This window comes from Mastigoproctus giganteus, chromosome 9, assembly GCF_048544385.1.
Source record: "Mastigoproctus giganteus isolate SK-2022 chromosome 9, ASM4854438v1, whole genome shotgun sequence".
Taxonomy (NCBI): Eukaryota; Metazoa; Arthropoda; class Arachnida; order Uropygi; family Thelyphonidae; genus Mastigoproctus; species Mastigoproctus giganteus.
This window is the reverse complement of record NC_143583.1, coordinates 111,249,268-111,277,220: the sequence shown is the minus strand read 5'-3', so window position 1 is coordinate 111,277,220 and position 27,953 is coordinate 111,249,268. Positions and strand designations below refer to the sequence as shown.

At 36.3% G+C, this 27,953-nt stretch overlaps 1 protein-coding gene across 1 annotated transcript in view; it reads left to right on the top strand.

The window, feature by feature from the left end:
• CPT2 (Carnitine palmitoyltransferase 2) overlaps positions 1 to 27,953 on the top strand; it is a 127,448-nt gene that overhangs the window by 13,513 nt on the left and 85,982 nt on the right. Inside the window, exons 4-6 of the mRNA XM_090381154.1 lie at positions 5,695 to 5,754; positions 12,445 to 12,548; positions 21,454 to 21,587. Of these exons, the coding sequence (XP_090237280.1) occupies positions 5,695 to 5,754; positions 12,445 to 12,548; positions 21,454 to 21,587 (298 nt within the window). The remainder of the gene's footprint in view (positions 1 to 5,694; positions 5,755 to 12,444; positions 12,549 to 21,453; positions 21,588 to 27,953) is intronic.

Sequence of the window (27,953 nt, the reverse complement as noted above, 5' to 3'; positions counted from 1 at the left end):
CCCTCACCAATCTTGTTGCCTCTCTTTGTACTTATTTTAGCAACTCTACATCCTTCCTAAAATGAGGCCTCCAGCCCTGTACACAGTACTCAAGATGTGGCCTGACCATTGCCTTGTAAACGGGATAATCACCTCCTTGTTCCTGCTAGCAAAATTCCTATAATATCTTTGACAAAGCTCCATGACCTGCTCTGGCAGCCCTTCTGCACTGCTGAGCGAACTTCATATCTGACTGCACAGTTACCCTCAGGTCTCTTTAATTCTCTACTTTCCTGAGTGTAATACCACACAGTTGGTATCTTACACTTGGCTTGCTGCTACCCATAATCAGTACTTTGCATTTGTCAATGTTAAACTTTAGTTGCCACTTCTCAACCCATTTGCTCAACTTATCCAGATCCTGTTGCAGTAGCATACTGTCTTTACTGTTATTAACAATCCTGCCAACCATTGTATCATCTGAAAACTTGAACGTTAAGCCTGATGTACTTTTATCAATATCGTTGAAGAATACACAAAACAACAATGGGCCCAGCACTGAACCCTAGGGAAATCCACTAATAACATTAGTCCACGAAGAGCAGTGTCTGTTGATTACCACTCTGTCGTCTCTCACTCAACCATCTCATTATCCATTGTAGCAATTTGCCCTTAATGCCATACCGCTCCAATTTATACAGCAGTCTTCCATGTGCAGCAGTATCAAAAGCTTTCCTAAAATCCAAGTATATGGTATAAAAGTTATTTTTTGCATCCAGTTCCTTTGTGACTACATCATAGTATCTAATCAAATTGGTCAGACAAGACCTCCCTTTAACAAACCCATGCTGTGTCTTACCTATTACTGCAGTCTTCTCTAGATGATCCTGCAATGCTTCTTTAACCAGTGACTCCATTATTTTCCCCGGAACACAAGTTATACTAACAGGTCTGTAGTTATTTGTGTCACCTTTTGAACCCCCTTTGTGAATTGGGATACATTTGCACACCTCCAGTCCATGGGACCTCCCCTGTGTCCAAAGAAGCTCTCATAATTATGGATAAGGGTTGCTTACTTCCTTTGCTGCCTCCTTTAATATAACTGGATAGATCCCATCCATCCCAGGTACCATCCTTTTGTTTAACTTCAACAATTTCTCTTCCACTTTGCTCTCAGTTATTATTGCTTAGCTCCCTGTGAGAGTTTGATAAACTTCTGGCATTCCCCTCCTTGAATAACTCCTCATGTGAATGTAGATGCAAAATACTCATTCAGTTTATCATCTACCTGAGCAGGATCATCAATAGTCGAACCATCTATGTTAAGTGGACCAATCTGATTCATCCCTTTCCTTCTAGAGTTTACATAAGTAAAGAACTCTTTGCTGTTTTTCTTAGCATCCTTTGCCAAAGATTTCTCCAATCTGCCTTAGTCTGTCTAACCTCCTTTGTGACTTGATTACAGACTAGCTTATATTTGCCATAGGCTTCTGTGTCGCCTGATAATTTATATGCATCCCACGCATTTTTCTTCTCTGCCACGAGCCTCATTAATTCATTTGACATCCATATCCGTAGGATACTATGATGTAGTCACAAAGGAACTGGATGCAAAAAAATAATTTTGATATCATATACTTGGATTTCAGGAAAGCTTTTGATACTGTTGGACATGGAAGACTACTGTACAAATTGGAGCAGTATATCATTAAGGGCAAGTTGCTACAATGGATAAAGGGATAGTTGAGTTAGAGAAGACAGAAGGTGGTGATCAATGGATACTGCTCTACATGGACTAATGTTATTAGTGGTGTCTCTCAGGGTTTGATGTTGGGCCCATTGTTGTTTTGTATATTTATCAATGATATTGATGAAGGTATATCAAGCTTTATGTCAAAGTTTGCAGATGATACAAAGGTACAAAGGTTGGCAGGGTTGTTAATAACAGTAATGACAGTATTCTGCTGCCACAGGATCTGGAAAAGTTGAGTAAATGGGATGAGAAGTGGCAACTGAAGTTTAACAGTGACCAATGCAAAGTACTGCATATGGGTAGCAGTAACTCCCCAGATATGAAGTTTTCTGAGCAGTGCAGACAGGCTGCCAGAGTAGGTCATGGGGTCTTGTCAGTGATATACAGGAATTTTGCGAGCAGGGATAAGGAAGTGATTATCCCCTTGTACAAGGCAATGGTCAGGCCACACCTTGAGTTTTCTATGGCAAAGTGTTTGAGAGGCAACCAGAGGGAGTAATACCCTTGATGTGATTATTTAGGAGGGATGTAGAGTTGCTAGAATGAGTACAGAGAAGGGCAACAAGACTGGTGAAGGGAACAAAATGGTGCTCTTATGAAGAAAGGCTTAAATTGTGCAAATTGCAACTTCTGGAGACTAGGCACATGTGAGGTGTATAAAGGACTGATTGAGGCCTTATACACCTCAATAAGGAAACCTGATAAGTGTATAAGGCCTTGAATGGATTGAGCAGGCTCATTTGCTGATGGGATTCTTCCTCTTGCTCAGATTATAAACCTGAGGGGGGGCATAGATTCAAACTGAGGAAAGACAGTTGTAGAATAGATGTGCAGAAGTTTGCCTTTAGTCATCGGGTAGTTGATTGCTGGAACAAACTTCCATCTGTTGTTGTGGAAGTTGATAGCTTAAATAAATTCAGGGCAGAACTAGACAAACATTTGGAATGGATGGATCAGTGAAATGGGAAGAATTTTATTTATGATTTTTGCTGATGCTGTATAAGCTTGCTTTCTTGCATCATGTGCCTCTACTAATGCTAATGCTAGGCCTAAAACTTGAACAGTATTTCTTAGTTGGTATGAAAAGCCCAGTAGCTTACAAGATTAAGTCCCTGAAGGCTTCCCATTTAGAATTGAACTTTGGTAACATCATCAGTTGATCCCAATGTATAGAATTTAAAAACTATCTGAGACCACTGTAGTCACCTTTACGAAAGCAAAAACTCTTCCTTTACCCTTGATGGCAGTTACATCTTTAAGATGTAACTGCCATCAAGGGTATCCCCCATTATTAGACATTTGGATTACTGGCCCACTCTATTTCTCTGCACAATTGTTCATTATACTCATCAGAGTCATTAGGCCTATAACACACACACACACACACACACACACACACACACACACACTGATTTTCCCTTTCCCAGTGTTAATGTCACACCACACTGACTCAACATTGCATTGTCCACCAATTCTCTTGATGCTGATGCTCTTTATACTAGTAATTATTGAAGAGTAATCTTGTTTTTAATTGTTATTGAATGGATTATTTAAATTATTTAATTATTCAAATTAGAGAATTAAATTATTCAAATTATTTAATTGATTACCTATTCTTAATGAAAATAACCCATGACAGTCATAACCTATTTAAAGTTATGATTAGGGATCTTCCACTTTATTTTACTCTATTACCATTCTGATACACTAAATTGTAACCCGAAGTGTTATGAATTCTGCTTTTATCTTACAATCTTTGTTCAATCAATATTTGTACTGGCAATTGATGCAAAAAAGCAAGCTTATGGAGCATCAGCCAAAAAAAAAAAAAAAAAATTCCCATTTCATCTATTCATCTCCGCCAGTAGTTTGTCTAGTTGTTCCTTGAATTTGTTCAAGCCATCTGCTTCCACAACAACAGATAGAAGTTTGTTCCGCCAATCAACCACCCTCTGGCTAAAGGTAAACTTCCGCAGATCTATCTGCAACCAATGTTCCTCACTTTGAATTTATGTTTCCTCATGTGTATAGTCTGAGCAAGAGGTTGAATCCCATAAGCATTGAGCTTGCTTAATCCATTCAAAATGTTAAATACCTCAATCAGATCGCCTCCCAAGTGCCTAGTCTCCAGGTGCTTCAGTTTGCAGAACCGAAGGCTTTCTTGGTAAGAGTACCCCTTTGTCCGCTCACCAATCTTGTTGCCTTTCTCTGTACCTGTTCCAGCAACTACATCCTTCCTAAAATGAGGCATCCAGACCTGAATGCAGTACTCAAGATGTGGTCTGACCATTGCCTAATACAATGGGATAATCACCTCTTAATCCCTGCTAGCAAAATTCCTGTATATTCATTCATCGAAAAAACCCATTGAGCTGTCCTGGCAACCTGTCTGCACCACTCAGAGAACTTCATATCTGACTGCACAGTTGGCACATTATTCTGGGATTACTGCTACCGATATGCAGTACTTTGCATTTGTCTATGTTAAACTTCAATTGCCATTTCTCAGCCAATCTGCCTAATTTTTCTAGATCCCATTGAAGCAGCATACTGTCATTACTGTCATTAACCACCCTACCAGCCTTTGTATCATCTGCTAACTTAGATGTTAAACCTGATATATTTTCATCGATATCATTATTAAATACAGAAAACAACAGTGTGCTCAGCACCAAACCCTGGGAAACTACATTAATAACATTACTTTATGAAGAACAGTGTCCATCAATAACCATGCTCTGTCTTCTCTCAGTCAATCAAACCTTTATCCATATCAGTAACTTAATGCCACACACTGCTTCAATTTGGACAGCAGTCTTTTATGTGCAACAGTATCAAAAGCCTGAAATCCAAGCATATGATATCAAAATTATTTGTTGCATCCAGTTCCTTTGTGACTGCATCATAGTATCCAATTCAACTGGCCAGGAAAGATCGCCACTTAAGAAACCCAATCTGTGACTGAAGTATAACTGCACTGCTGTCTAGATGGTCCTGCATTACTTCTTTAACTGACAGCATAAATCCAGCAACGCCATTATTTTTTCTAGAACAGAAGTTCCAGGGAAAATATGCAGTTACCCCCAGGTCTTTTTCATTCTCTGCTACTTTGAGTGCAGTACCACACAGTTGGTATGTTATTCTGGGATTACTGTTACCTATGTGTTGGTGCCTTGCATTTGTCAATGTTAAATTTGGCAAAAGTGTCCAGAACAGTTGTTAGCAAAAGAGTAAAGGTTGTTGCATGACTGTTCACCTGCATGCCACTCATTCCTCATGCAGAATGTAATACTGTTGTGTTACCTCTCTCCCCCTTACTTGAAAGACCTCTCACTGTGTGATTATCTTCCTCCTCCCCAAAAATGACAACTTACAAGGTTATCACTCCTGCAGTGAGCAAGATGTTATTGTTGTAACTAAAGGTGCTCTTTGTGCTGTCCTCTGTGATGGTGTAGTAGTCTTGCCACTCGTTTGGATAGGTCTGATTTTAGAATTTCTAAGGGCCTCTTCAGTTGGAGATGTAGTTTGATGATCTGAGGTGGAAGATGTAGGATTTATTTCTTAGTTATTTCAGGTTTATCAGCCTGCACAACATGCAAATTGGCTTGCCAACATATTCATGCAGATAATACACAGTGGCACAATGCATTCAAAGTTGCTTGTGTGGTATAGCTATACTGCATAGACAGTACGCTGTGTTTCTGCTATACTGCCTGTGCAGTATAGTAGAAACAGGACTTTTAACAATTCTCAAAAGGATGATTTTCATTTTTTATTAGTTTCTTTGTATATGCATTTTTTCAGTTTTTACAAATGAAAAAATATCTGAAAACTTATAAACAAAATATTTCACAGATATAGTAATTCTTGAAAAAAAAAAAAAAAAGTTGCCTTCATTTAAAACTTAAGATCTATTTCTTTTACTTTTATATAAAGGCATGGCTTGTTTTGAACTTTTTCAGTACTTCATGAAGAGCTAACTTCTTTAGATAAGAAAAATAAGCATACTAGTTACATATCAGGTGAGTATACTAATATTTTGTGTTGTGTGTGAACCTTCAATAATTGCTGGGAATGCGTTGACTGTAACCTTATGGAAAAGGCTTTAGTCTTAAGCATTTGAATTTGACTGACTGAGACTCTGTGTGTGTGTGTGTGTGTGTGTGTGTGTGTGTGTGTGTGTGTGTGTGTGTGTGTGTGTGTGTGTGTGTGTGTGTGTGTGTGTGTGTGTGTGTGTTGAATCACAAGAAAGTAGAAATAAAGTAGTGTAGTGCAGTCAAAGGCAGCAAATGCTAAACCTAAGCAGAGCAGTGAAAAAAGAAAAGAAAGACAGTGAAGGAGATAGAAGGTAATTAATGAAATATGCATAATAAAAAATAAATAAATACAAAATTGACAAAATAAGGATGTTGCTACAACTTAAAAAAACCAGCCTCTCATCAGATGTCAGTGGCTTGGATTGCAAGCAAAATGAATATTACAGCTACATGTGTTTTCATTTCTGATGTAAACCATAAGCCAAAGGATAAAATACATAAATAAAAATGAGAATAAAATTTAGTTACCAAAAAATATGTTATCAGAAAATTTAAATTAAAATTTTCTATGCAAAATTTCATTTTCATTTATTTTAGTAACAAAATTTTATTCTCATTTTAAATTTTATTCCCTTTATTCTCTTTTATTCTTTTCAGAAAATTTTCTCTTTTTATTCTCAAAAATTATAAAATTTTTGTAAATAAATAATTACAAAATTTTATCAATTTTGTAATTATTTATTTCTTAGTATGCATATTTTATTAGTTACCTTCTATCACCCTGTCTCCCCTGCTGTCTTTCCTTATTTATTTATTTTTTTCACTTATATATATATATTTTTATATAATAGAAGTAAATTGTAATACCTGAATTATATGTAAAAACTACTGAAAAGAAAAAAAAAATGACTAAAAGTAAAAATGTCAGGACGAATTAATGCCATCATGTTAGATTAAACATTACATATGCCTGCAAATATAAGTACCATGTTTCTTCGCGATTTGTAACCAAGTTAAATGAGGCTGAAAAAACATACACAATGAATAATGATGTAGAGTACAGTATTTATTCAAAAAGTAATTCAATCTAATACCTGTAAACAGTACTGTATGGCATATAAACAAGATACAATATACAAGAACAAAAATAAACAAGAGGTTTTTTTTTTTTTTGGATTGTAAAATTTCAAACTGAAATGTAACATAATTGTCGCATTGTCCTAGCTGTGATTCCCGTTATAAACACTGTGTATAAGATTATAGGAAGAATTACGGTTCTAGCAATGGATTTGTTCTCAAAAGAAAATTGTCCCACTTCCCATTCTTTTAAACTTTCCCGTATTTTAGTGGTGAGCCTTCCTACAGGTAGCATGGGACTCTCTCTAAATGGAACTCCTAATATTTGAATTGATTTATCCGATTCCACTTCTCGTTGTGCTAAAGGCCGATGTACTCATTCCCCTAACAATTTGATCCTAGTTTTATCTTTGTTTATGTTTAACCCTGACATTTTACCAAAAGCTCTAACAAGTGACATAAATTCTTCCACCACATAACTCATATCGAGAGTGGCGGTAACATCATCTGCATACACTAGACATTTACACTGCTCTGCCAGCTTTGGCAATGGTATCCCCTGAATGGCCTCAGTTCTGTCTATTCTTCCAAGTGGTAGTTCCGGTGCTAACGTAAATACCAAAGGACTAAGCAGACATCCTTGCTTTATTTACCTAATTTTAATGTTTTTCGAAATTTCTCCATTTATCAAAAGTCTTATGCTACTAAGTGTATATAGATTTCTCAGGACTGTAGACAACAGATCCTATGTTCGTATCCTTAATTATAGAGAAAAGGTAGTTATGGTCGATTCTATCAAAAGCCTTTTCTAGGTCAATTGCTACTAACGCTAAATTGTAACTGTTTCGTTTCCGATATTCTAATATCCTTTAATAGCTAAAGGTTATATTCCATCTGCCTTCCCGGTATACCATAGCACTGTGTACTTCTAATAACCTGGGTTACATTGCATTTTAACTTAGCTGTCAAAATCTTTGCAAATATTTTGTAGTCACAGCCAACATTATAGGTCTCCAGTTACTAATTTTCGTTAAATCCCGTCCATGCTTCAGAATGAAAGTAGTATAGACATTTAAAAAGCCTTCAGGTACAACCCCTTCCTGAAAAAATTTGCTAAAGATTTGATCCTAGTTTTATCTTCTAACAAAAGCTCTAACAAGTGACATAAATTCTTCCACCGCATAACTCATACTGAGAGTGGCACTAACAAGTTCCAAAATTTCTTATAAAATTCAACCCCCAAACCATCCGGTACACATCATAATCTACATGATTTTAGAGCCACAGTTAGATCGCCCATAATTATTTCCCTGTCCTGTAATGCTTTTTGCCTGGGTGTGAATTGTCCAATTGTGCAAATGGAGTCGTCTCTTCTCTTTTTTTCTACAAAGCAAGTTCTTTTTCATAGTAATTTGCAAAACGATTCATAGTAGTGAGTGTTGTTGAATATGTGTTGTCATCGTCTTTAATTTCCTGAACCATTTTGGCTAAATTATTTAGCCTTAGTCTTCTTTGGTAAAACGCAGCTGAAGGACTATCAGCCTCCCTAAATTTCAGCTGTATTTTTTGTGCCTTTTCTTTCTCTTCTTCCAATATTATATCGTCAATAACCACTAGTACTTCTGCTGTTGTCCTTTCGTCTCTGTGCCGTTGGTAAATTCTTTTTTCTTGTAAGAGATCTTTCACTCTATTTCTACGTTGTTCATTTCTTTCCGTAATTTTTGTATAATAAAATGATTTTGCACTTTCTTTAATTTTCGCCCACATTTCCCACTCATTTCCACTTTGCTCTACTATCTTTTTAATGAACTGTTGTAAAGTCCGAGTCCTCTCTCTCCAGAACTGCTGGGTTGAGTTTCGAAGCTAGTTGGCTTCATCATCAATGAGTGGGAAGGTACCCGGTAGTGCAACATGCCTTCACAGTTGCCAAGTTATTTCCACAATATGAGAGATGCCAAATGGCGTATAAATAATAATGTATTAGTATTAGTAATGGCCTATGCTGCACCAGCCAAAAAAAAATCCAAATAAAACAATAATAAAAAAAACAACTAATAATTAATAAAAGAAAAGGAAATTAAACCTATCATCCTATGCATTTCCCTCACCCGAAGGTACTATCTCGATGACCTTTGAATTTTCCCAAACTGTCAGCCTCTACCACCCATGTAGGCAACTTATTCCTGTAATTTATAACTCGCTGGCTAAAATAAAACTTCCTGCAGTCCAATCTGAACATCTCTCCCCATAACTTGAATTTTTGTACCCTAGTTCTAGCATAATTTATAATCTTTAAAATTTCATCCTCATTCATTTTACTGATGCCTCTCAGAGCCTTAAACACCTCAATCAAATCTCCTTTAAGGTGCCTAGTTTCCAAACTCTGCAACCTACATATTCGAAGTCTCTTCATAAGGACGCCCTTTTGCCGATCTCATCGGCAAAAGGGCGTCCTTATGAAGGGCAAATTACCCATCTTTGCACCCTTTCAAGAAGCTTGATGTCTTTCTTTAGGTGCAGTCTCCATACTTGAACACAGTATTCCAAGTGTGGTCTAACAAAAGCCTTATATAATGGGATTATCACGTCCCTATCTCTACTTGCAAAAGTTCGATAGGACACCATGGGCCTTCCTTGCAACCTGTTTACAGTGCTCCGAGAATTTCATGTCTGACCATATCGTAACACCCAAGTCCCTTTCCTCCATTACTGGGTTTAGTTGAACTCCACCAAGTGAATAAATTATTTTGGGATTACTGTTTCCCAGGTGCAATACCTTACACTTTGTTGGATTAAAGCATAGCTACCATTTTTCTGACCATTCCTGAAGTCTATCTAGGTCTCTCTGAAGAAGGTCAGCTTGACAGTGATCATTAACTGCTCTACCAATTTTAACATCATCTGCAAATTTAGACATCATTCCCTCTATCCCTTCATCGATGTCTTCATTTATGAAAATTAAAAACAACAGTGGTCCTAATACTGATCCTTGGAGAACCCCACTTCTTACATCAACCCAATCTGAGGAATAGCCATTTATCACAACCCTCTGCCTCCTGCCCTGAAGCCATCCTGATATCCATCTAAGGATTTTCCCATCAACTCCAGGAGCCTTACTGGCCTCTAGGCTTGAAAGTTTTTCATTAAATAATCTTGCGAAATTTCAATATCATTAATTACATATTTTTAAACTTTGCTCCCACAATTTCCCATTACCACAAAAGGTTTTTCTTCTGTAAATATCGATGCAAAATAACTATTGAGTTCATCTGCAACGGTAGCTGGTGTATTTAATACTATCCCCTTTCCCTTACGTAAAGGTCCGATCTGGTTTGTCCTGCTCTTCTTAGCATTTATATATGTGAAGAATTCCTTATCTCCCCCTCTTTGCTCTGTTTGCTAGCGATGTATTAAAAGATGAAATGCACAAGACATAATTTCTTATGGGTTTAGGTAACTAACTATATAATATCGGTGTAGATACACCATAGTTTGCCCATAAATTTGAACTGCGTATGTCGTTTAAAAGGCATTGTTTTAATTGTATCTCATATTGTGGGTGTCTTCACAACGAGATAGCTGGTATTGCACTACTTCAAATAAAAAACGCTTCTCTAGTAGAGAAGACTACCCTTATTTATTTTCAGTGAATACCACCACCACCCAGACGATCATTTCAAAACTAGTTGGCTTTGTCAGTGAGAGTGGGCAGGTACCTTCGAAACTGTGATGGCATGTTGCACTACCAGGGTACCTGCCCACTCACTGATGACAAAGCCAACTAGTTTCGAAACGATCGTCTGGGTGATGGTGGTAGCCACTGAAAATAAATAACAGTAGTCTTCTCTACTAGAGAAGCATTATTTATCTGAAGTAGTGCAATACCAGCTATCTCGTTGTGAAGGCACCCACAATATGAGATACAATTAAAACAATGCCTTTTAAACTACATACACAGTTCAAATTTATGGGTAAACTATGGTGTATCTACACCAATATTATTTTATTTATTTATTTTTTTTTTTGTTAGTTTTGGCACATTGGCTTCTGTGGCCATAATGCACCTCCCAAAGTTTTTGCATTTTACTCTGATCCAAGCCTGAGGCGGGATTTGAACCCGCACGGAACCTTTGGGTTGCTAGGCAGGCACTTTACCCACCTGGCTAGCCCAGTCGGCATCGATATTATATAGTTAATTACCTAAACCAAGGCGCCTCCATAGCCAGGTGGGAAGGAGCAGCAGTGCATAGCACACGCTTCTTGATTAGACCGGGGCTCGAACTGAACTCATTACCGACTGACCAATCGGGTTGGTCAGTCGGTAATGGGTTCAGTCTAGTTAGAAAACAAGTCCAGAATGAATCAAATTCTATAGTAGGACAAGTTCAGCATGAAAAATCTGGTAGAATGAGTCCATCACTGACTGCAATAGGTATAGTTGTTCAGTAGTAACATAACTGGAAAGGCTGGGTAGGTTTTTCAGCTAGTCTGGAAGTGTTGGCAGGTTACGGTGGCAGTTGTGGAAGTAACAATCTTATCTGGGTGAACAGTTCCTGGGCAAAGTGAGAATAGGCTTGACAGTAGTACCCTTCATTGACATAAAAAATCATGTCCTTGTGGTTAGTCCTGAATTTGAGTGATGAGTCAACACCAAAAATCCTCATGTGATGGACAGAAGTATATAAGTTGCTTCCAGTCCTTAGATAAGTGAGTACTATATAAGTTGCTCTCAGTTCTTATATAAGTGAGTACTGTATATGTGTACTATTTACAGTTCGTGCAGTGCAACAGGCCTTAACATAAAACTTAACTGTCTACTTTTTAATTAAATTAAAAAGGTCACCAGTGTTAATACAGATTTTACTGTAATATACTACTACGTGAGATGTGAAAGATGACTAATAAGGGAATCTACATATAAGTCAAATATCCAGTATTAAGAACATGCTCGTAAACCATCTGAGAGAGAGAGAGAGGACAGTGACAATTTGGTTTTGTTAAGAGGGGGAGACAACTGATAATACTGTTTACTGCTTGCCTCTGGTATTAAGATTGAGAGAATATGAAGAAAATTGAACTAATTGTATGTATGTTATGTGCATGTGCACACACACACACACACAGAGAGAGAGAGAGAGAGAGAGAGAGAGATGGTATTAGAAAAAGAATTGAATTGATAGTGTGAGCTTTTGATGATAATATGAAGAGCTTTTGGATTGAAGGAAGGAGTAGTGGTATGCTATGTAAAAAGGATGGGAGTTTGAGAGAAGTGGATGTGAGGGATTAGGGGAGTGTAAAAGCATGAAGGAAATTTAAGGCCTCTAAGTAAATGATGATTCGTGAAGTAGAAATAATCATTTAATGTATTTTAATCATTGGTACCTATTTATTGAATTAAATTCTAAATTAATTTAATTTTTTGTTTAGAACAATATTTTAACTAAACGCTAAAAGTTAATTATCCTACTAAAATATCCTACTAAAGAAAAAAATTATTTAGATGTAATGCCATTTTTAAAAATAAAATTTCAGCTGTTTAATATTTATTTGTGTTGTTAGAAAAGTATAAACAAGCTAATTTATATCACTTAATTTCAGGACCTTGGTTTGATATGTATTTAAAATCACGTGTTCCTGTTGTTTTAAATTTTAATCCTTTTATGGCTTTTAAAGATGATCCTGAACCAAACTATAACAACCAAGTAAGAGAATTTGTTTAAACATTATTATAGTTTAATTCATAATAATTGCTTTCAGGTATATATGGTTTATAATAAAAATGTTACTATATTACTTCTCAAAGATAAATTTAATGTCAGTATTAGGAATAGCCAAATATCTATAAATGGGACTGTTATTGCAAACAGTGTGTTGTTCACTCTGAGTAGATAAGATAGAGGCACAAAAAAGAGGCACTGAAATCCATTTCTTTTAATCTTGAACTTCCAGAATTAAGAAATCATTTAAGTGGCACGAACAGTGCAGCAGCCAATATCATTTTACTGTTGAATTACAAATTTAGCAAAACAATTTTTCTTTATTTCATTATTTGCATTCCTTCTCTGATATTCCAAATGACATTTAAATCCAGGTTTTAAGGCAGTACTGGAAATTAAGGAATACAGTACAGGTGCTTAAGGAGGTAGTACAAGATATGCATAAGGTAATACCGAAAGCTAATACAGTACACAAAAATGAAGAGAACGTTAGAGATCTTGGCAGCATCAAAAAAGGGTTATGCTGTAATATGCTGACATTTAGGACATGTAAATCAAGTTTCATTCATGCCCTGATATTTATAAGAACTGAGATGAAGAAACCATCTATTCCCTAATGCATATGCACATCAAATGGTGATGATTCAGACTAGCAGGTGAATTATGGTGAATGGGTATTAAGAGGGGCTCTGATAATACCTTCACTAGACAGTTTTTAAGTCAGATGAAATAAACTAAATAGGTGTGCAAACACATATAGTGAGTTATTTCTACTCTCACTCAGAAAAAAAGATTGCAAATGTGCTGGGTGCTGTATGAAATGACATCCAGGTCATGGTCTAAACCATTTTTCTTTGATTGCTGAAGGTTGATAGTTATTGAACCCTTAGTGCCGTTTCTCTACCTGCTGTAGAGAAAAATTTGTAGCATTAACACATTCGCTGCCGATCACGCGATGTCGCAGCAGTATTGAAGAGCCAATCACGCTCTGGCGCGGGATGTGGCATCATTACCCAGTAGCCAATCACGCGCGAGCGCGGAATTCATTAGACTTTTGTATGAAGTTGTCAACTTCAGTTGGCATTGTGTTTCTGCTGTGTATATTTGTTTCGGCGTCAAGTTAAGGGTGTAAACTATATGTAGTTTTATGTGGTGTTGAATATTTTGTTACGTGACGTGCGGAAAAGCTTTGTAATATGAGTTGTGCAGATGACAGTTTAGCAGGCCAGTCGTGCCCAAAAAGAAGAAAAGTGCAATATAAAAAATCCCTTACAGATGAAGAAATTGCAAAGATGTTGGAGGATTTATCTGATGTATATCCCAGTGACGTCAGTTACGACGATGTCGACGATTTTATCCCTCCAAAGGACAATTCGGAAAGTGTGGCTGAAGAAGATATTGTGGAAGAGGCTACACTTTCACTGCAGGATCCCGGTAAGTTGTAAAACGTCATGTGGGAAAATGACGCAACATCGATGAAACAGTTTCGTTTCACAAAATCCGAGTCTTTGCTGCAACCCGTGCCAGGTGATAATCCAATAGATTACTTTCGTCATTTATTTACCAACAATATCTTGAATGAAATAATTACACAAACAAATGTTTATGCTCATGAAATACTTCTTCCCCGAGAAAATAAAGAACATTCTCGAATAAATGCATGGAAGGACACCACTAGAGATAAAATGCTGGTATTTTTAGGATTAATTTTACCTATGGGAACCATTCGACTGAACCGCATACAAGATTATTGGAAAACAGATAAGCTGTTCGGATTACATGTGTTCGCAGATAAAATGAGCAGGAATCGTTTCTTATTATTACTGCGGGCCTTGCATTTTGCGAAAAATCCAGAAAAGAAAGAGGTATGTCCACGGGATCGCATATATAAAATTCGAAAAATGGTGAATCTGTTCAATGCACGAATGTCGGAAATATATTATCCAGGACGTGAGATTAGCTTAGATGAGTCTATGATATTGTGGCGTGGAAGGCTTGTTTTTCGACAGTACATTCAAAACAAATGCCATAAGTACGGCATTAAGTTATATATGATCACAATATGCCTACTGGCATGGTTATCAAATTTCAAGTGTATACCGGTATGTTGGATGATTCTGGTGGAAAAGGACATGCACAAAAAGTCGTCATGAACTTACTTGATGGGATGTTAGATGTCGGGCATAGCATATTTATGGACAATTATTACAATAGCTATGAACTCGCTAAGTGTCTCGCTGACAGACAAACCCATTGTACTGGGACAATCAGAAGTAATAGGAAAACATTTCTGAAAGAGGTTCGAGAAAAAAAGCTGAAGAAAGGGGAAACTTTATCAAGGTGTGCCCGTGGTGTAATGATTGCTAAGTGGAAGGACAGAAGAGATGTCAGTTACATATCTACAGAATACCAAAATGATATGGTGGAAATGCAGAACAAACGAGGCGAACTGAAGTCAAAACCATTGCCTATAATTGAGTATAATAGGTTTATGTCAGGCATTGACAAGCAAGAGCAAATGCTTGCCTATTATCCTTGCGAAAGGAAAACCATTAGGTGGCCTACAAAAATATTTATGCATATTTTGCAACTAATAATGATTAATGCACACCATATCTATAATAAATATTCACATAACAAGGTGCAACTTTATGACTTCCATTTATCAGTGATCAGATCTTTATTGAAACAGCCATCTGATCTCCCTCATACTGTGCATGATGTACCTGAACTGGAACATGTGCTCAAACCACGGGAAGAAAGAAAAGGTGGAAAGATATTGAGGAAGCAATGCAAACGATGCTATTCTGAAGGGAAACGTAAGGATACAATCTATATCTGCAGTGTTTGTGAAGGATCACCTGGCTATTGCTTAGATTGTGCGAAAATTATTCATAAGTAACATTCTTACACATAGAATTTATAATCTGTAGTGGTTCGGTATGAAATAAAATGTATTTCTTAATGTTACCAAGTTTTTTGTTTTATTATTTACAAACTACATTATTATGTTTTTGTGTCACGCGCCAGCGCGTGATTCGGCATTTAAAGCCAAATTTGACCTCCAGTGCCTATCATACGCTGGCGCGCGAATCTCCAAATCTTTTGGAAACTGTTTATACGACACTTAAATATTGATATTGTATACTGAACAATCCCTTATTACCAATTTTCAAGCTTTTTCGTTATGGAAACATAACGAAAAAGCTTGAAAAGCTTCCCGTGCTCAAACCACGGGAAGAAAGAAAAGGTGGAAAGATATTGAGGAAGCAATGCAAACGATGCTATTCTGAAGGGAAACGTAAGGATACAATCTATATCTGCTAGTCGGCTTCTGGCGGTAGTCTCCGCCTTCTGTGCCGGGCTATTGATGATAGCATGCTGCCTCATGACCGGCAGCGAATGTGTTAAGGCATTTATTAGTTTAGAGGCTTCTGTTAATGGATTTTCTCATTCATTTTGAAAGAATTGAAGTAAATCAGTGTAACAATAAATGAATATTAAAACTTCTCTTTTTTTTCTATGAATACTAATGTAGATATATACCCATCTTTTAGAAAAATAGGAGATTGCAAAAAAGATTAAAAAAAAAAAAAAAACAGAGAATAAGAGAAATGCCATCAGGACTAGCTGTTGTCTTGGAATGTAACTTAGTAGCAGTCATTTTATAATAAGAATGAGAATAATTCTTTCTCAAGAAAAACAATAAAAGGGAACAATCAAAAAGATGGGAGTGGACTGGAATAGTAGGAGGAGATTTGATGGTGTCATTGGTACAGGATTGGTATTAAGGCAACTTCTCTTTTATGTAAAGTTGTGATAGAAAAGAATGAAAGTGAGGATGGACAAAAGTCATGACTAAATGGCTTTGCAATTTGAATATGAGGCACATTTTCTACTTTTGGTTAATAAATTGAATATCTAGTTTTATTATAGAACATCAGAATAAATTGTAGTGGCCTAGTATATGTAGTAAAGGAAGCATGTGATTCTGATTTGAATTAACTCAGATTTGGTTGTTCTATTTGCACAGTTTCTTTTATTTATATATATATGTATATATAGGTGTGTGTGTGTGTGTGTGTGTGTGTGTGTGTGTGTGTGTGTGTGTGTGTGTGTGTGTGTGTGTGTGTGTGTGTGTGTGTGTGTGTGTGTGTGTGTGTTTTGTGAAGCTAAAATAGAATGTCAAATAAAAGTTTAATTCCCTATAAGAATATATTCTGTGATGAATGCTGAGAAAGGAATAAGATCAGGAAATTTAAACCAGTAGCCCATGGTAAAGAGAAATAGAAATTGTCCTTTTCTTGAGCATAAGGCTGGATAAGATAAGGACAAAGTTACAAGGAGAGGATTTTTAAAAAAATTGGAACTTTAGGTCATGCATCTTTTGAATTTAATACATGATATTATTCAGATATGATAAAGGTAAGCAATAAATAAAATAAAATTTGTTTAGAAAATCTTTGTTTAGAAGATGAAGCCTGTATTGGGTATATCAAAGTAATCATATGGGCAGATATGTTGTTGCACTGCTTAGTGGGGAGATAAAAAAGAAGGCAATAAATAGTTTAAAATAATGTATTTTATAATTCTAGTTTTTATTCTGATGCTATATTGGATAATAAGAACAAATAATATCTTTGAAAACAGCAGTTCTTTGTTAATTTATTTCCTGAGAAATTAAAGAGAGAAATTAAAACTTTGTGTGGAAAATAGAACAAGAATAGGTGATTAGTGTATTTTATATACTGGTGTAGATCTTGTAGAGCCATACTTTCCAATTACAATGTCAGTGGTTTTCAACCAGGGTGCTGCAACAAGATTCCAGTGGTGCCATGTAATTTGGGTTTAAGTTACTTAAACTTATTATTTTTTAAATTTATATATTTATTTCATTATAAAAAGGTGAACAGTATCTATTTAATTTTGTGGTGATCTATAATTGATGTTTATTTAGTACCTCTATATAAAGAATAAAATTGTTATATATCTATATAATTTGTATTATGAATTGTAATTTTGTTTATAGTTATATTATTGTAATAACTATGATATAACATTTTTTTAATATTACATATATATATACAGAGAGAGAGAGAGAGAGAGAGAGAGAGAGAGAGAGAGAATTGATCTAACAGGCAGAAAATTGAGCAGGAATGCCACAAAATAAAATAAATTACTTAGGGGTGCCATTATTAAAAAAAAAGGTCAAACCACTGTAATAAGTGATGCGAATAGAAAGTGAAAATAATACTGCAGACAGGCATGTTAAAATTCATACTGGTAATTATAATAGCTATTTTAGTATTTAAATTTAATTGCTGTATACTCAGTTCAACAGTGCAAATCTTCTAGGTTAATGAAGTTCATAAATAATTGCATTATTTTGTGCAGTTCAAAACATCCATTTGGAGTATGATGCCATTCACAGAAGTCTTTTTTGTTTGTTTGTTGCATTTTATATATTAGCATTGCCAGGGTTAATTCAAGGACTGACTTAATGCTGCTTTGGGTATGCTGATATTTTTGCTAAAGCATATAGTAGCTGATAAAATAAAAAGTAACCTAAAGATAAACAATAAATGAAATAAACATTGTTTAGAACATAAACTTAAATTACTCCTGCAGTGAGCATGCTGGTGCTTGTGTTGATTATAATTTTCTAGCAATCAGCATTTCATAATTAGTTAAAAGTGTAATGTTATAAAAAAAAAAGAAGAAAGCCTAGGCTGTCTGAATATATTAAAAATCAAGAAATGAAAACTTATACTATTAGTTGTTATTTACAATTAACTTAAAATATAAATATTTTTATATGAAAATTATTACTTAGCAAAAGTGGCAGCAATATCTCTTATTTAGAATAATTTTACCTAGTATTATTACACTGAATGGACAGAAATCATGGGATACCTACCTAGTAACAGATAGGCCCATCTTTTGCCCAGATAAGAACAGTCACATGGCAAGGCATTGAGTCCACAAGTATTTCCAGCCATGCTTGCTGCACTGCTGTCCATAATTCTGTCGCATTCCTAGGTGGAGGATCCAAAGCCTGAATGGACTTTCCCATAGCATCCCAAAGGGTTCATGTCTGGTGAATGGGGAGGCTAATCCATGGTGCTAAAATCTGCAGAATGCTCTTCGAACCATGTTCTAGTCACCACTGTTCTGTGTGGAGGTGCATTATCCTGCTGGAAGAGTCCATTGCCCTGTGGGTGCACAATGACCATGAAGGGATGCAGATGGTCTACAAGGATGGACACATAATCTGGACCATTCAGAGATTCATCTAGACGTACCAGAGGTCCCAACGTGTGCCAGTTGAACATACCCCAGACCATTACCGACCGTCCACCTGCCTGAACAGTTTCTTGTTCACATGATGGGTGCATAGCTTCGTATGGTTTCCACCAGCACCCTCCCATCCGCTCAAAATAACTGGAAACAGGATTCGTCGGACCAGGAGACCCATCTTCAATCGTCCAAGGTCCAGTGCCGATGTTCTTTTCTCCAGTTGAGTCGTGGTGTTAGCAATGGGACTCTGGTGAGTCGGCAGCTCTCATAACCTATTGCAGTTAATGATTGCCTGTTGGTCTTGGTGGAGACATTTCTGGCACCTCTCTCATTGAAGTCTATGGTGATTTGTGCCACTGTCTCTCTCCAGTTGGCTGAAACGATGCGAGACAGATGGCAATGCCCACGTTCATCCACCACCTTTCTCTGCCCACTGTGCTGTCAATGATGAGATGTTATTCCGGAAGTGGCATATTCCTGATACTGTTGAATGGGGACAGTGCAATTTCTGTACTACCTCCACAATAGAGTGATAGTGGGTGCCCACATCGGGTATCCACTATTATCCCTCTTTCAAAGTTGGTTAGCTCACATCGTTTATCCATACTGAAATCGAATTATTGTCTACGTGAATGCAGTGTACCTATATGCTGCCAAACGGTGGGTTTGCACACTAGCGAGAGGGGTGACAGCGTCATGTTGCCCAGGAACCAGGTATCCCATGAATTCTGTCCTTTCAGTGTACATCGTATCTACGAGGGCTGTTTAATAAAGAATGATTATAATTTTTCGTGAACAACCATACTGTTTGCCATTTCTAGCTGAGCTGCAGAATTTAAGGCCAAACTGGGCTGCATCACATAGCAGCTGTGCAGCTGATTAATGCATGTGGTGTGACCTTAGCAGTTGGTCAAGTTCAGTTTTATGCCTGTTCACTTTTTGCCTACATAACAATGGATGTGACACACGAGGAACAGTATGCTGCTCTCAAATTTTGTTTCCATCTTAAGAAAATATCAGCTGAAGCATATGAAATGTAAAAAGAAGCTTATGGTGAATCTATGCTTTCATACAGTGCAGATTGCAAGTGTTTTGGAAAGTTTAAAAATTGACATGATTCAATCACAATAATTGGTGGTCTGGAGCTCCAACCGCTGCTGTCACCACGGAAACCATAAACCCTATTTCTGTAATCATGAGAGAGAAGATTCTCGTATAACAGTAAGGCAACTGGCAGAGATGTTAAGAATATCAGTAGGAAGCATGCATGGTATCCTCCATGACCATTTGCATCTGGGTTCCAAGGCTACTCACACCTCAGCAACAGCAAGTTCACATAGAGTTATGTCAGGAGCTGCAGATGGTTACTGAAGGTTAGGAGGTTCTGCACAAGGTAATAATGGCAGATGAGACATGGCTTCATCATTTTGACCCACAGAATAAACAACAAAGCTCTGTTTGGAATCACCAACACTGCAAAAAGCAAATGTTGTGGCTTCTGCAGGAAAGGTTATGGTCATCTATTTTTTTTGATATTCAAGGATTGGTTTTGTTTGTTTGTTTGGATTTTTTGGCGCATTAGCAACTAAGGCTACAATGCGCCACCAAGGATTGGTTTACTAGCATGTTGTGCCACATCGTATGACTGTTGTGGAACCTTACCACTGTGTTGCACACTTTGTGGGATCACATTCGTCACAAACGACTGCATGCAGGTGAGGAGATGCTGCATCAAGACAGTGCGAGATCTCACATTGTTCATACTCTCATTGAGTACTTAGCCAGCATTAATGTCAAATGTGTTCCTCATCTGGTCTACAGCCCTGACCTTGCACACTGCAATTTTTTTATTTCCAAAGTTAAAGGAGGTGCTGCAAGGACAACATTTCCAATGCATACCAAAAAATGGCTTCCACCATGTTTTCGAAGAATGGCAGAAATTTTGGAGTTACTACATTTCATCAAATGAGAACTATTTGAAAAGGACCATCAAAATATGGATGATTAATAAAGATAATGTTGTTAAAAAAATTAGATCATTCTTTATTGAACAGCCCTCATACAATAATTCAGATAATACAGACACAACATATATATATATATGCAGATGTTTGGTTTTTTTTAAACTGTTATTAAGAGAACATTTTTTATTACATACCACATGTACTTTTAATTTTCCTGTATGGCTATTAAAATAAATAAAAAAAAATCTCCAACTTCCATGTTATGGCATGAATTGCCAGAAAACAGAATATTCCTTATTGATTATTTATTTATCCAAGGTAACTATAGCCCTATATCTCAGAAAGCAGTAACTATTTTATGTTACTTCTATGAACATTAGTCCTACCAGAAAAGGAAGATTAAGTTGTCACTTTGAGTAAAAACTATACAAAGTACTATTTTATAATTTTGTACAATTTAATTTATTTATGGTTTACAAGTGTATCTGTGTTTCTTATCCCCAGATCAACTTGCTGGTTGCCCTTATTTATGAATTTTCATTTGTAGTTGTGTATCCTTGTTACCTATTCATTTTTTTAGTTTGCTTTTGATGCTCAAGAAATTCTTAATGCAGTTTTAATTTACACAGCTTGTGAGAGCAACAAACATGCTGGTATCTTCACTCAGATTTATGAAGTCTCTCAAAAATAGAATCCTTGAACCTGAAGTTTTTCATTTATATCCAGAGAAAAGTGATACTGCTCGCTTCAGAAAGATAGTTAGGTAATTTTGTTTTAATTAGAAGTAAAGCTGAATTTGATAATTTTACTTTTTTCTAAATAGCAAAAATTGATCTTTTTTTTTTCTGTTTACGTGAGAACTCAGATGTTTCTCTTCTCTTTAATATGAAACTGCACTTTTGTCTTTGGTCATTTTTAACAAGTAATAACCTTATTTCTAAACTAAATAGAAGAAACAGTAAATTTGAAAACCAAGGTAGAAACAGTCATCTATAGCATTAACCTGACTTCAGCAACACAACAGACATTAATTTGTAGTCAGTGGATTATTTAACAAGCTCTATTTGTAGGTATTCCCCCCCCCTCCACACACACACACCAAGGACCATGGGCCAATAACAGAATTGCCAAGCACAAAAGATTGTTTTAAAACTGCAATCTTGTCTTGTAGTGATTGCAATTAACTATACTGTTGTTTATTCTGGTGATAGCTATTGACACTAAGAATTGAACTTTTTCATAAGTAAAACTGGTTCCAAACAGATGAGGAACACCCGCTTGTTTTTCACTTTAACAAGTAGCTGTCTGTTATCTTGAAACTGTCATTTTCAGCTGTAACATGTCTTTCAATTTTTTGCCAGCATTTTCCATTATAAAAGATATATGTTGGGAAGTGAATGAAACAAAAAGAAGTGAGTGAACTGTTTAATAGTTCAACTACTATTAAACAGTTAATATTTGATATCTTTACTTTTCAATTAGAGGTAAATCGTTGATATAAAGTCCACTGTTCATCTGCAGGCTGGTTATATTAAGTTATAAATGATATAGATGAGGTGTAGATTTCTTCACCTAAAGTGGCTAACCTTTTTTTACAGTTTAGAATGAATTACATAATTTAAAAAAAAAAAATTATGTAAACGTGAAGGGAGCAAGTTCTTTCTGGCATCCTTTTACACTAACAAAATTAAAATGCAGATATCTTTATTGTCTTTAAAAAGCACAAAAGAAGGATGCAGTGTTTCTTTTTCTATTTAGCATTTGCTAAATAGAAAAAGGAAAATGCATCTGCATAAACAAGAGAATGATAACTAGTAAGGAAAATACAGTAGTAAACCTGCTACCAGTTTGTATTCTTTGGTTGTAGTGTTTTAATGTTTTTTACCTTCTCATTTTGTGCCTCTTTTTTTCATTTAAAAGATATTTTTCTTAATATTTGCTATTTGAAAAAATGAACGGAAATGATCAACAGGCTGCATAAAATTCGACTGGAAGCAGGCTATGAAATGCAGGTAGTTTAATCTGAAGAAGAAGATATTATCTTTAAAATATATTTTAGATTAAACGGCAGTAAGTTTTATTTTATCATGCAATGCAACAGTGATCCTTGAACTACAAGGTTTAGTATGATGAGAATTAACATATTAATCATAAAAATCACCATCAGTAGAACCATGGGGTTTTACTGATGGTGATTTATGTCTGAGTGGCACTGGGTTAAAAAGTTTGAGAAACCCTCATACAGTATCACAACCATGTATTTTCCACTTTTCATTGTAAATTTCCATTATAATTTCATTTTGGAGTAGTGCCACCTTTGCAGGTTTGATCCTAAATCTTTGTACTTAAGCATGCCATTCATGGGCTGTGGGTTTTGTTGTAATTTTTTCAGGTCATGGAATGGTAGAGAAAAAAAAAAAATTCCATTCTGTTTTGATGAAAATGTGATATTATTATACATATTATATGACTTTTTTTAGAACATATGTAACTCATATTCTAGGGCAATAAAGCCTCAAGCTACTTAAAATTTCAATAAGCATATAAGTGCAAGTGTACTTGCACTTGTATGTTTATATACAGAAGTATATTTGTATGTTCATACAAAAGTATATTGTTACTTAGTCTTGCTTGAGTACCAGTAACCAGATATTACCAATTGAGGGTGAGTGAACCCCTCATTGGTATGTGGATAAGTATCCAAGGTATAGGAGCTGACTAACCAGTTGACTTATGGAAACATAATATGAAAGATGCCAAAAGGTGTGATAATTGAAACATGCAAGTGCATCAATTCTGTACCTAGCTGAAATGCTAAAACAAGCCAAAGTTTATATAAAAGGTATAATTTTATTACATCTTATATTGGGCTCCTTCATGAGTTACCTTATTCTTATACCTTGAATAAGTTGCACTTCCCAAATATAGAAGTATATTGTTACTTAGTCTTGCTTGAGTACCAATAACCAGATGTCACCATTTTAGGGTGGGTGAACCTAAAATGGAGCTGGCTAACCAGTTGATTTATGGAAACATAATATGAAAGATGCCAAAAGACATGATAATTGAAACTCATAGAATTATTGGGCTATAAAGCTTCAAACTATGAAGATTTCAACTAAATGTTCATGTTATGCAGTCAGCAGAGCATTTCCATTCATGCATAAATTGTGTACATAGCTAAAATATTAAAACAAACAGAAGTTTGTATAAAAAGATTTTCATTACATCTCATGTTGTGAAGTCTTTCATAATGAGTTTCCCTTATTCATTCTTTGAAGAAGTAACACTTCTTAAATAGAGGGATGTATTATTATTTATTCTTGGTTAAGTAACCAACTTCCTGCCAATGTGTTTCAGAGTTGGTTCAGCAGTGAGTAGGTACTTATGATGTAAGTACCTACATTTCCTACATTTTGTTATTCATTTCCACGATATGAGAGATTTCAAAATGTACCTTTGGTACCTATCTGGCCACAAATGGAGATGGGGAGAATGTCACCTAACTTCAAAACAGTACCGCCTGGATGGTAATTAACCCAATGAGAATGAGTAATAGCATCCTTCTCTATTCAGGAAGTGTTACGAATGAATATATCTCTTATATTCAATAAGTTACTCTTATACTTATTGAATGTATAAGAGTAACTTAATTTATTCACAACATGAGCATGATGAAATGGTGCCTTTTATACAGTTTCTTTTTAACATTTTGGCTATGTACAGAATTAAAACATATTGTTTATATCTACTTTAAAAAAAATGTCTTATCATGTACTATATGTTTTAAAAAAAGCATTTCTAAGATTTTAAACTGAAAATTAGAAATCTATATAAATAAATAGCTATCACAAAATGCTTCTAGACCTGCATACAGGTCTGGAAGTTTCATTTTAGAAAGGATGTGAATCTCTTGGAATGGATGCAGAGAAGAGCAATGAGTTTACTGAGGAGAACAAAGGAGAACAAATTATTGGAGGGAATAGACAGGCGATGTGGGAAGTTTTTTTTTTTTTTTTGCTGATGCTGTATAGCTTGCTTCCTTGCATCATTTGCAACTATTAAATAATTTTGTTGGTTACAAAGTAATCTGAAATCTGTATTTTTACAAATTTCATAGTTACTTTCTCTGCATCCTCCCCCCTCCAAATCATCTTTAGGTCAAAAAATTTGTAAAAGTAACAACAACTTTACTTTGCAGTGATGATGTCACCCAAATTGGAATTACATTGTGAGTTTGAAGTTTGACAGAAAGTGGATGTTGGCTGGTGGCGGCACGTGTTTGGACTGTTTTGAAAGAGAGAGCGGGAATTATAGAAGCCAATTCAGAAGAACAGTGCCCATGGAAGTATCTGTAGAAAGACATCACCTCCTTTTGCTAGCAGGGAAAAGGAGGTTTGATTTGATTTGATTTTGAGTTTATTGGCGCAAAAACGAAAAGGAGGTGATTGTCCCTCTGTATAAGGCAATGGTCAGGCCACACCTTGAGTACTGCGTACAGGTCTGGAGGCCTCATTTTAGGAAGGATGTAGATTTGCTTGAGCATGTACAGAGAAGGGCAACAAGATTGGTGAGGAGAATGAAAGGATCCTCTTACAAAGAGAGAGGCTTAAGTTCTGCAAATTGCAGTGGCTGGAGACTAGGCACCTGCGTGGTGATATGATTCAGGTGTATAAGGCCTTGAATGGGTTGAGCACGCTGAATTCTGATGGGATCCTTCCACTTGTTCAGATTACGAAGCTAAGGGGGCATAAATTCAAATTAAGAAAAGACAGATGTAGAATAATGTGTGAAATTTGCCTTTAGCCAGCGGGTGGTTAATTGCTGGAACAAACTTCCATCTGTCATTGTGGAAGTAGTAGTAGTGGCACATGATGCAAGAAAGCAAGTGTAGGAGCTTATGCAGCATCAGCCAAAAAAAAAAAAAAAAAAAAAATCACACCATTCCCTCCAAATGCCTGTCCAGTTCCTCCTTAAATTTATTTAACCTAACAACTTCCACAACGTCAGATGGAAGTTGATAGGTTGAATAAATTTAAGGAGGAACTGGACAGGCATTTGGAGGGAATGGTGTGATTTTCTTTTTTTTTTTTTTTGGCTGATGCTGCATAAGCTCATACACTTGCTTTCTTGCATCACATGCTACTACTACATGCAGCAGAAACAGTACATCTATGAGACAGAGTGGAGAGACTCTGTTAGAGATGAGTCATTCATTAACCTAACTGCCCCCCTTCTGAATGGAATGTAGAATCCTGAGAGAAATTTTGGGGGCACCACCCCAGACCCTACAATATTCAATTGTAGGGCAGATTTGTGCAGAGTGAACAGCTGTTTGGAAGAAAAGTATTGCCGAGAGCGAAAGAGAAAACCAAGTTTTTTAGATGCAGAGCAAGCAATATTTGTATTGTGCTTGTGCCAAGAGAGATTAGAAGTCAGGGTAATCCCCAAAAGAGATATATCATCTTGCCTAGAAATCGGAGTGTCACCAAAGATAAGCATAGGAGCAGAAGAATCCTTTTTGTGAGATATAAGAGAGGACTGAGTTTTAAAAGGATTGAAATCAACTAAGTTGTCTTTGCCCCACTCGAGAATTACCTGGAGATCAGCATTTAAGGAATTGGTAGCAGATATTCAAGAAGTTGAAGCTGATTGAGCAGGGCAAGGTTTCTCAAACTGGAAAGTGGAATGCAATGTGCTATCATCAGAAAAACTTGGGATAGGATTTCCAGTCAATGGAAGCAGGTCATTAATATACAAGAGGTAAAGAATGGGAGAAAGAATTTAACCTTGAGGGATACCGGCATTAGTGGAGAAGTTAGAAGACAGAGACCCAGCTACCATCACCCTCAGTGAGCGGTCAGAGAGAAAACTGGATAACCAATTACAAAAAACAGTTGGCAAACCACATGATGGAAACTTGTTTAGAAGACCTTTATGCCAAACACGATCAAAAGCTTTTGAGATGTCAAGAGCAATTGCTTGTGTTTCACCAAACTTTTCCATTGAATTTGTCCATAAACGAGTAACATAAGCCAGAATATAACCAGTGGATCAACACTAACGGAATCCATACTGATGATCGTTGATCAGACGGAAGGTTTCTAGGTAGTTTAAGAGTTGGCGGTTAATTGATTTCTCCATAACTTTACAAAGAGTAGAAGTAATTGCAATGGGACAATAATTGGATGGGAGGGACTTGTCACCCTTTTTAGGAACTGGTTGGATATAGGTAAATTTCCAGGCAGAAGGAAAAACACCTTTAGAATAAGAAAGTGAAAAAAAGGCAGCAAAGAATAGGAGTAAGTTCAGGAGCACAGGTTTTGAGAACAAGTGGAGAAATACCATCAGGACCCGGAGCTTTCTTAGCATCAAGATTCGTCAAAATCCTTCTGACATCCTTTTGACGGAAGACCACAGGAGGCATTGAATGGAGAGTGTTGGGAATGGTGGGAGTTGTTTTACCAAGATCATTAATACATGAGCTGGAAGAAAATTGGGATGCTAGCAGGTCAGCTTTATCCTTTGCTGAAATGACAATAGAACCATCTGATTTTGAGAGAGGTGGGAGCAGAGATGGGCAAAATTTGCAGCCAATAGCAAGAGACCAGAATGACTGCTTTTGCAAGAGACCAGAATGACCGGCTACCATTAGGGTAAGAAGCAAGTTTTCTACTCTTAGCATGTTCAAAATCTAGTTTGGACTGATTAATAACTGCTTTACAATTGTTGTGAGCTTTGGTGTCAGCAGAAAATGAAACTGAAAAATCGGAAACAAACCAGTTACGATTCGCAAAATTTTTCTCATGAACAGCCTTAGTGCATTTATTGGAAAACCAAGGCTTAGATAAAGGATAAGATTGTAAAATGGAGTGTGGAATGAAGATTCCATTCGTACAAGAATAATTTCACTGACATGATCTGAGCAAACATTGACATCAGAAGTTTCGAAACAGTAATTCGACCAAGGAAAAGAAATCTTGCAGGTCATCCCATTTTGCATTCTTGTAATGCCAAACAATACAAGGTTGGGAATAGCTATGAGATAAAGGCTCCATTGGAGAAGAGTCAATCACCAATTTGTGATCTGAAGTGCTTAAAAGACCACTCACTTTGACTGTGTACTTAG